General features: G+C 34.6%; 1 protein-coding gene across 1 annotated transcript; it reads left to right on the top strand.

Annotated features, from left to right (window-relative positions):
* Positions 1-109: 109 nt before the first annotated feature.
* LOC125647964 (uncharacterized) lies at positions 110-11111 on the top strand. Its single transcript, XM_048874840.2, has 4 exons — positions 110-548; positions 10206-10299; positions 10402-10470; positions 10568-11111. The coding sequence occupies exons 1-4, from the start codon at positions 417-419 to the stop codon at positions 10708-10710; spliced, it is 438 nt and encodes a 145-aa protein (XP_048730797.1). The 5' UTR covers positions 110-416; the 3' UTR covers positions 10711-11111.
* Positions 11112-11376: the final 265 nt, after the last annotated feature.

The following is an 11376-nucleotide window of genomic DNA, read 5'->3' as shown; positions in this document are numbered from 1 at the left end:
TAATGTATATGAATAAACAGAACATTTTGGAACCTTCGTGCTAGTATGTACACCGCCATAAGTATGTACTTCTGCATTATATGTATAAACTTATGTTTCTCTACGTGAGCAGCCGATCGATGAAGCAAAAATCAGTGGGCATGGTATTCAATATATTAGCTAGTAAATGCATTCAAATTTCAATCAACTAATGCTAGATATTTACCGGTAGCTCAAACGTTACAACCGGTCATTCGTATATCAAAGGCAAAGTGATATTCCTTGTATTGTCAAACTATGTGTAGCGATCAATAGCGGGCTATAAAGCACTCCCAGACTGCTCTCTCTCAGAGCTAATAGAAGCCTTCCAACAGGAGAAACCCACACTCTGTCTTCATTCTTTCTCTCTCTTCCACACACTTCCAGACAGACTGACAATGTTTAGTGTGAAGCCCGGAGTGATTGTTATCTGTTTGTTTGTCCTCGGTGTGGAGTCCTACTGGTACCAGTATTACAACCATGGGCCCTTATTTCAAAAAAATTGGAAACTTCACCGAAGAAGTCTAAATGTGAGTTGTATTTTATCTTTTCCCACAGGTAACTTGGATAAGTCGTCTAGGATTGAATGAATATAAAGTAATTAATGTAGAAAGTGAATGTAGTTGTAACAAAAAAAATTCTTAGTGCATTTTCGACATTATTTATGTCAGATTTAAAGATTTTAAAATGCTATAGTAGTTTTCAGAATATCTCTGGCGGTTTATTCCATTTGTGAGTTTTTAGAAAGGTTTATATTTCACATTGAATTCTTCAAAATAAGATAGAGTCATGTGATGCTTCCTCATCGCGGATTACCACGTAAATGTAAATGTTTTGTTCATATCGCAGTGGGTAAAGAAGTGGGGTAGATTAAGGAGGTATGATAGTGAAAAGGGGGTACATCACAGAGATGTGATGTTGAAATGGGGTAGATTAAGGAAGTATTACTATACGGAAACAAAAGCTATAAACTTTTATTGCAAAGTATACTTTTTGCATATGTACAACAAAATGAAGGATCAAAACACGAATATTGGGTTCGTGAGCCAGGTGGTGATAAACATGACCCTTTTGTACTTAAAATTCAACTTGGAGCTTTTTTTCTAAAAATTTGCTATTGCGTTGAATAGCGTGATTAAGACACAAACTTAAAGATGTTGAAAGTCTATTTTTATTTCCCACAAAAGTGTTACACTTCCGAAGTCGAAAATTAAGTCTATTAATTTACCTCTTCAAAGACTCGTGAAGAAGTTTGTCTGCACCTTTTATGGTCACGTGATTTTGTCAATATGGTAAAATCTTCCTAGACGAAAAAATAGTGCACGGTCCGACGGTACTTCCTGTATTAATATAACTATAGTTAATGTTAGAAATTGACAAATATCTTGATTTGTTAATTTCGACAAATAAACCGAAAGAAAACCTTTATAATTGTAAAAAAAAAACCCAGCATTTTGGAAACAAAATGAAAGATGTTTTACTTGGAATTTGTCTCTTTTTCATGAAAAGTGACTTTCGGCAGGGGTGGAGGCAAATACACGGAGCTTCTTACAGGTTATTCATAATAAAATAATATTTTGCACCATTACGAAGATCCTATGGAATTGTAGCCCTCTCCAGAAAACGTCAGAATAAAAATAAAAAAATTGGAGAGGGCTACATTTTTGCAGCTAAACGAATCCCATGTAGTGTATGCTTTACCACTGTGTGGTCTAGTGGATAGACTGCCTGTCCCATTATTTGTTAACTGCACTGGTTCGAATCCTAATGCGCGATCCCTTCTTTTTCTTCCAAATGTTCTAACATTATGTTGTTCGCCATATTTAATGAACGATTAATGATGCCCTAGACCGTACATCAAATCCAGCGTTTAATGAATGGATCCTTTCATTAAATATTTGGTACAACGGAACTTAATGTCACATCAAATATTTTGAATTTAATGAGGCTTTAATGTCACATTAAATATTGATACAACCGGGCCCCGATATATAGATATTTCAGGCGTTTTCATCTGTATAGCCCTCCGCCATCAAATTTAATTTCTTCCCTAAATTGTATTTGAAATAAAATTCTGATATATACTTGAATAGTAATAAGACTGTAGACATATATTTTGTACATGCACATAGCGATACTACATGTACTTAGCCCTCCTCTTCTTCATCTCTGCTTAAATATCTAAAGAAATTATCTTTCTGTAATTCTACTTGCATACTATTACCTTCATCTATGTGTTCTTAGCGATAGCATTCAAGGAATAAATTTCAGGATGCATTTGTACATCTTGGTGTTTTAATTTTCTATGATAAAACTTTGATTCCCATAGTATTTGTAACATCTTTGATGCTACAATTATTAAACTTTAGTAGGTGTAGAAAATTTGATACCTTGATTTACTATGAAAAAAACTTTTTGTGTATAAAATATCTTATATTATCCATAACTTTGGAAATATTTTTGATTATTTATCTGAGTGGAGTAAATACTTCGACAAAATAAACATTATTTAAAACTTGATTTAGTGTTTTATAAAAACCTTTGATTCATTGATTTTCCTTAGTGAAGCGTTGATGTTTTGATTTAGTATAGACGAAAAATTTAATATTAAATATATTTCCTTCTTCTGTCGGTTACCAAAGACATCCACAATAGTGAATGAGTTTTAAGGTTTGATACATTTTTTGAAAAATCCAATCAGAACTTAAATTCATTACAACCTTTAGCAGTGGCGTAGCTTCCATTGAGGCAACCGAGGCAGCTGCCTCGGTAAAAAAAAAAAACCCCACCTTTTACATTGTTAAAATGTCGATAGCTTCTAGGGGGCGCTCCCCAGACCCCCTGCCTCGGTAATATTTGAACCCAAGCTACGCCTATGCCTTTAGTCAATGGATAATATTTACTGAGAAGTAACTCACACCATTTCATGGCTGTCAATATAATTTCGTACACTGTAGCAAATCAAGTATATGTCTGGTTTACGGTTGTTTGAATTTATTCCGGGTAAGGTATACTATGCCAATTTTTATCAAATGTCTTTCTGTTTGAAAAAAAAGAAGAAGAAAACCACCGCGATTTTTCATGAAAAATACATCCAGAACATAATTTATCCCGTTAGTCGGTAATGGAAAGTCGGTTTTTGTCAACTCGCAAGAGTGCATAAACTTTTTCTCTCCCCTATTAGCTCTATCAATTCTCGAACTACAACGATAAATTCGAGGATAGATAATGTTCTCTGGAGATTTCGGAAATCAATATTTGAACGTCACAGACTGATGAGCACAAAATTCTAAATCGGCAGTGATGACACGTCCGAGTATCGATGTGTCTTAACTGCTGAAATAAATCAGTGTTCAGATATTCAAAGTTGTTCGTTGTGGACGTCATATTCACTACTTATCGAAGGGTTGCATGCTCATCAGATAACTCTCTCTTTTCCACAAGATCAACTATTTCAAAATTGATCTTTTATTGATTACCTGGATTAATTACTTTGTTGTTTCGTTACTGGTATATGATATCAGAGATGATATTTTTGTCTTCCGAAACTCAGACGTTAGATAGGACTTAAGCATGGGCAGCGGAAAAGGCAAAAATGTATATATATATATATATATATATATATATATATATATATATATATAAGAGAGAATAAACACTTGGTATCATTTCAATGACCATAAAAACTTAATAAGTGACATAAAATGCTGAATCAACGGACCTTTTTTTTTTTGCAAAAACAAATATACATTAAAAAAAACCAAAACAAGACAAACCACTTTCAAAATACACAGCAAATAATTTTATATGCACAACATTTTGCAAATAAATGACAATAAAATTAAGATAAACGGTTCCTTACCATATATACACATGTACATATATTGAAATCAAGATACATAAACGCGTGATGAACAGACATAAAAACCTAACGAACTTTTTTTTATGTATTGTTCGTTTTGCAAAGATAACCGTTCGTTTTGCAATTACGTCTGTAATTTTGCTTTTATGTATATTTGTTTTGCAAATAGTTCCGTTGATTCAGCATTTAATGTCATTAAGTTTTAATGGTCATTCAAGTGTTTATTTTCTCCTGTATGGTATTTTTTTGTCCTTTCCGCCGCCCATATAATTCTTTAAAGTATGATTTTATTTTGAATTGTTTTGAATACATGTATGTACATTTACTCGTACTGCAATGTTTATAAGCATGCAATGTATTTAATGTTTACAGTTAGGCGAAAGTATGACGTAAAATAAGGCCCCGCAAAGCGCGAGATCCCATCGCAACATGACATATCGCGCGATAGAAACATAAGTAAGTAGTAACATTGACTTTTCATATTCAGTCTTCAAAAAATACAAGGAACCAAGACCCGGATTTAAGATAAGCATTCTTGAAATGCATTTAAAATCAAATAAACGACAGAGACTGGTTTACAGGAAATGACTTGTCCAATGACCTAAGTTATGATCCTTCTTGATAGGCCAGGGCTGCGTTCAAGATCGTAGCGGCTAGCCTAGCTGCTAGGCTAGACATCTAGGTATATTGAACGCACTGTATGAATTAACACTTGTTATCCCTACGTAGGGGCTAACCTAGCACATCGTTCAAGATTGTAGCGCTACCGAGCCCTACGTAGCCGCTACGATCTTGAACGCGGCCCAGGAATCCGTATCTTTATTCAATGAAAGTTGGATACAAAAGTACATGTACCTTGAAAACTAATAAAAGGCACGATATGTATGCAAAGTAATTATAACATTCCTACAAGTCTGATAAAATTTAGATGAAAATGTATCAAACATATTGTACACGAGAAAGTTTTGAATTATCTGACTTTGACCTTTCATCTGTAATCTTCAAAGCCAATAGAAAGCGAGGAATGTATAAAAGGTATAATTCCTGAAACTTCGAGAGAAAAAAGATAAAATATGAAGCTTAATCTTGTACACACAATTTCTGGAATTTCTCTTACAGTGACCATGAACTTTTGAATTTCACACCGAAAATTAATAGAGACAAAGATCTATATGTAAAGTACCATTTCTAAAAGTTCGGCAAACTTTGGTTGAGAAAATAAACCTCGTCTAGAAGAAGCTTCGGAATTTTCATTCCATTGACCATTATCTTTTATTTGCGACATCGAAAATCAATAGGAACCAAATATTTCATACTGGGTATGATTCCTGCAAGTCTGACAAAATGCGCATAAACAATGCTGTTTAAATATTGTGCACGAAGACTTTCGGAATTTCCTTACTAATTACTTTGACCTTTTATCTGTAGCCTTGAAAACCATGAGAACCAAGGTCTAAATGCGGGATAAAATTTCAGCAAATCTGATAACATTAAGGGGAAGAGGAATACGGTTTACAAATCTTGTACATAATCATTTTTAGGAATTTCTATTTTGACTACCTTGATACTTTTAGCCATAACCTTTATATAACCGATGGGAACTAAGAACATGTTTAAGGTATCTTTCCTGAAAGTTTGATAAAAATCCGATGAGATTTGTAGCTTAAAGCGAAAACATAAACACACAAACAAGTAAGTACTATATCCTTCCCCGATTCTGTTGTGGAGAGATAAGAAGGTAATAAATGGTACATTTACATATAAATCTATGGACTATTGATATAGACATTGATAACATTGAAATCTAGAAATCACAGACTGCAACATCTAAATAAAATACTAGCAATAGTTTAAAAGCATATAAGAACATACACTGGTATACACCTTTGTCATCACCAGTGATACTTGGCCTTTGTTTGAGTGTACAATACTTATAGGATATGGGGCTCAAGGTGGGTGTGACCGGTCGACAGGGGGTGCTTACTCTTCCTAGGCACCTGATCCCACCTCTGGTGTGTCCAGGGGTCCGTGTTTGCCCAACTATCTATTTTGTATTGCTTATAGGAGTTATGTGATTGATCACTGTTCGTTATCTTCACCTTTCTTTATAGTTCATGCTAAAATATAGTCCATACCAATAATCCTTTATAGTTCATGCTAAAATATAGTCCATACCAATAATCCTTTATAGTTCATGCTAAAATATAGTCCATACCAATAATCCTTTATAGTTCATGCTAAAATATAGTCCATACCAATAATCCTTTTTAAAATGAAAACAGGTGAAGATAACGACGTATCACACTAAATTCATTTATATTCTAGATCACGTGACACTAAAGGGTAGCGAGTTGATGGGAAAATAGCACGTGATGTGCTAATAAGACAGTCACGTGGTTACCACTCAGCTCGTTTCGGAAACTTGAAATCTCAACATGTACAACCGTAGTTTTTTTTTTAATGCATATCTAATAGAATTCTATTTCATTGTATACATAGAATACCGTAGTATTGATATCTTAATTAAAATCTAGCATAAAAATTGGAGCATATACATGTATGTATGTACCTTTAAGATAGGTCGTGAGTGTTCATTTGCCAAACGCCTGGCATCAAACGCGAAAGCTAAATCTAACAGGTCGATAAAGAACTCATTACTTGTCTACGGCCTTGAGGTCAATATATGCGACTTTTCACAAACAGCTGTTGACGTGTCTATAGTCGTTAGAAAACTTTTTTGAATGGTACATTCAAACAAAATCTAGGAGATCACCTGATCATCAGACCACCAAAATAAAAGTTTTCAGTTTATTTCTTCTGCGGAAAAGTAATGACTTGATTTTACAAATTCATGATAAAAACTATATCAGATCATGAAGGTCATATCTTAAGGTCAAGGGTTTAAAATACCATTATAGGCCTTGGCCACGTGGTCATAGTTTCATAAACACATATCAAATATACTTGTACATTTTGAAATTAATCCGCAGACTAGTGTATTATCGTCTGCCTCGTATTTTCTTTGTTTAGTGTGGCAGAGTATCTATAATGTTTCGTTTTCCTCTATATAATTGTTATTCGAAAGAAGTCGTTTTATGAACCGCTATGTTATTGGGTGTGGCCAATTGAATGGAAATTTGGCCATGACCTACATAAATAACTCTCATCATTCAAGTTGCGTTGACTTTCTTTTCACTATGTATGAAGTCTGTAATGATATGACAACATTTAGTGTTGCGGACAGAGAGACTAAACATAATATTCCACAAAATATTTGCCCTCTAGGACATTCGAATCAACGCACAATTCAAATGTTGTAATGTTCACGTGGGATATTTGTAGTCACGTTCACGTGGGGTATTTGTAGTCACGTTCACGTGAGATATTTTGCACCGTAATGTTTGGATCTTTTTGTGCAATAAACTATCCCTATTACAAATCATAGACTCTTAATACATAAAAAAAACTAACATGAAGAACTCTTGCCAAAATACTATTGAGTTTATAGCATATCGAGATGTTATGCTTCAAATAAGGATGCATGGATGATTCTGTTTATGCAAGATCCTTGCAAAAAGTATATCTCCATATTAAAATTCCGTTTCCACAATCAATTTCATTGGATCCCCTCGATGCTTTTTTTTAAACACTGAATAATATGCAGATCTCAATCAGAATTTGAATAGGTTCTGATTACAGAAAACCAAGAGCAATCCGTCTTCACAGGGGAAAGTGTTCAGACTTCGTAAGTGTCGAAATTCAATTTGCACCCACGGTGATAGGCGAAACCCCTCTGATGAAATGCACACGGTAATGATGAAAGATTAGTATGTATTCTAAGGAAATCACATCCTTCAAGGATAAATAATTCCCCTATTCATTTCTGTCGCTTATATTAATGAATGGGGTATCGCGAGTGTCGTTTGATTTGCATACTTGTGGAAAATTCTCGTTAGTACGGAAAATTAATACCAAAAAACGGATCATGGCAAAAGCGTCACCTAATTTAATTCTGTCGTGGTTATGAGACTTGAATCCATATCTGTGTTGTGCTAAGCTTGTGTTCGATTTTACTCAGCCAGATTTCCAAACTTCTTTTTATCAACTTTGTACATTCATTGGAACACTGAAATAGAAATATTAGTGTACATACTATTTCTAAACAGTTAACAGTCTGAGTGAAAGAATCCCCCATGCAGGTCTTCTTAAATTATTTAGGTTTAAAGAGATTATGTCTCAATATGATTTACATATATCATACATTTTTCTGAATTCAGCTTATTTGTATACTCCCACCTGTGAAAATGGGAGGGGCATATAGTTGTCTGTCCGGGTTAAATGAAGGCCTCGTCAGGGATTGTTTTTAGAGTCAAAGGGTTTTGCTGCTGATACTGAAAGTAAAAGAATGGTTACCCAGCTTTCAATCGAGAACGCTTTATAATTAGGTGTTCATATGTGTACCATGGGTTGGTACATGTATGATGAAGAGGTTGACTGGGGTAAATATGGGAGTCATGTGGTGAATGGGTGTGACTGCTAAAACTGAAAATAGAAATTTGTTACAAGTTGGGAGTTCATATTTGATTAACAAAACCTTTATGCCAAACATGATAATGAGTAACTGATAAATACATGTAATCTCTTCACTTCCTTGAACAAAACCAACTGAAGATATCCACTTTGATTTGCCCCCAGGGAGTGGGCATTTGAGTCATTCAGACACATGTAGTTCAAATTATTAAAAATCACAACAAATTCAGTGACTGTAGGTCCCCGTTTAGAGTCAAATTTCTCTTGCACATTTTAAACATCCCGAAGTCAAAGTTACCTCCTTTGAGGTGGTGGCATTGACCTTTGACCTCAATACAATTGGAAACATTGGTTTGTACATTTTTGATAGAGACTTGTAATGTGAAGTATCATTTATAAAGCTCCAGTAGCATGTGACATATCAGCCAGAAAATATCTCTTACTTTTTGTGATCTTGACACAAAACATCCCAAACAAAAGGATTCATCCTTCATGCTAGGTATATATCACTGTACTTAGTGTCAAGTTTCATCGCTAAAACTTAAAAATAGTACAGGAGATTTTATTTGACACCCCCCCCCCTTTATTTTTCCTACAAAGAAAGGTGAAAGCGAGGTACCCCAAATTCTTTAAAATTTAATCCATGTTCCCCACATGACACTAATTTGTCCTCTTAAAATTACTTTCGTTGTTTAAAGCAAAGTTTACGTTTGGTCCATAAATAGTGCATTACATGTATATTATTAATAGGGGAAAATGGAGCTGATCCTTCAGTGAAACATCAAAAATATTTCCAGTTTTCATGAGCACAGAAGAAGGTTTACAAAGTCGCACGATGTTTTTGAAACAATAATAATAAATTTAAAAAAAAAAAAAACACTGAAAAAGGTGAAGTCAGAAGACAAAAGCAGACGATACAATACCTAATCATAGTTCCATCACAAAAACTTGAAGTATTAGAATAATAAACTAGATTTTGCACATTTTAAGGGACCAAATTAAGCCCTTACCATATATCGTTATCTGCATGTTGAATTTACATGTATTTTATAATGGAACGGGTGGTAAGCATTCTATTTTTATTGAATAAACAATTTCAAAACGTCAACCGATTCCATTATTGCTTGTATAAATCTCTGCCAGCATTAAACATGCCAATAATGTTGTGCTTTATCTCGATATATCATTGATCTTTCTGAAGAGGTAGGACATATTCCATATCTCATATCCAGAGGATGTAGTTATCTTCCGCAGTTTTTGAGGCGAAGCAATAAAAAGTGAAGTCATTAATGTTCTAAAGCATCCATCACGGGTGAAAATGACATTTGTTGCAGTTATTACTGGACACAATATGGCAGATAATTGTCCGGATCAATCCTAAATGACAGGGGGAAATAGATTTAATACTGTCCAGCACGTTCTACTGTACCGCGCATCAGCCAAGTTTGGGTCTTTTACTTGAAAATTTTAAGAAAACATTTATCATTTCTACGTTGCGTGCAGTAAGTACTCCTACAATATTCAGCAATAAAAAAAAAATACAATTATCGCTATCGTTCTTATACATTTATGTTCTTGCCACTTAAACATAATGAAATGTACAATCTTTAAATAACGCCCTCTTTGAACACCGAGCTCGGACTCCAAGAAACTGATCTGTACCCGTCCTTCCCATACTTATGTCTAAATTGCATGTTCTTTGGATATTGGGGTGTTTAGTGGTGGATCCAAATGGAGTGGGGGATTGAATTGGTTAAGATAGGTACAGTACATTATTACGTAATTTTGTTTTCAGTGTGTTGAAACCGACGAGCAGTGTGGACATACTAGTCAGTGTTGTGACGCGAAGAATGTATGCTTGAAGGACCGACAACAGTCAATTCTGATGGGTAATATCATTTTCCCATATTGTATTTTTCTGGTTTCCTGCGTTTAAAAAATACATATACATGTATGTGTCTTTATCATTAACTATTTTTGATTTTTCAAAGGTCGTGGGATTGGAATTTGCAGAAACGTTGAAAAGCTGAAGCCTGGTCCAGAATTCCTCAAGCAATTAGGTAACTTATGGATATTAGTTTTCGGGTTGCTTTTAATCAGTTACATTAATGAGTCGAGTTGTATTTTCATTTCTTTTCTTTGATGACTTGTTGACAGGAGCCAAGTGTTCGGACAGCACGGAATGCGGCGCTGGTCTTTGCTGCAGGGGCATCTTCCGTTTCCGGTTTGGCAAGGTTTATCGGTGTGAGAAAAGCGAAGGTCCATTCATGTGCATTTCCAGTGAAGAATTCGAGTTCTAAATCAACTTTTACAAGTGTTTACATTTTCTACGTCATGAATTCGAATACATACCTGTCAAAATACGAGTTAATATGCTTTTAAGGTGTGGACTTTTTATGAGTAAGTAGGGTTGAGATTTGCAAAATTAACCTATATCTAACATCATACCGTAGTGTGTAAACTGCATATATAGTTAAAAACAACACGTTGATAGAGAGGTTCGATTTCATCGAAGTTCCATAAAGTTTCATTTATAAACAACTTTACCTTAATTTGTGTAGAAATTTACTTCTAAGTATGCAAGCTATCCAAAAATAAAAACACGTACCCCTCCCCACCCCATGAAAATTGTTGTTGTTAAAGAAAGATAATTTTCTACAATGTATACAATACTGTAAATAAATTATTTACATCAGAGAAACGGTTGTTGTCCATGCAGTTGTGGGGTTTCGGTGAGGAAAAACATGTCGGCAGACGATGCGCCAGAAAGATCTTGTAATAGTCACAGGCACCTGAATTATGGATATTACTAACCCCCCCCCCCCTTTTTTTCATAATTTTTTTTTGGTGGCAATAAGTTCTCTGAAATGTATGAATTCCCAGTCTATCTCATCCCTCTTTCGATTCATGTAATCGTTTCACGCTTTTTGTAAGCTTTAGAGATTGGCCTTCTACCGGTATAATAA

This window comes from Ostrea edulis, chromosome 6, assembly GCF_947568905.1.
Source record: "Ostrea edulis chromosome 6, xbOstEdul1.1, whole genome shotgun sequence".
Classification (NCBI taxonomy): Eukaryota; Metazoa; Mollusca; class Bivalvia; order Ostreida; family Ostreidae; genus Ostrea; species Ostrea edulis.
Note: the sequence above shows the minus strand (reverse complement) of the source record. Positions and strands in the feature narration are given on the sequence as shown.

Bases quoted from the DNA above. Each gene is read 5' to 3' on its own strand.
- LOC125647964 (XM_048874840.2), top strand. From the start codon at position 417: ATGTTTAGTGTGAAGCCCGGAGTGATTGTTATCTGTTTGTTTGTCCTC. The intron at 10,300-10,401 runs GTAATATCATTT...GATTTTTCAAAG, and splicing joins ACAACAGTCAATTCTGATGG to GTCGTGGGATTGGAATTTGC. The intron at 10,471-10,567 runs GTAACTTATGGA...ACTTGTTGACAG, and splicing joins AGAATTCCTCAAGCAATTAG to GAGCCAAGTGTTCGGACAGC.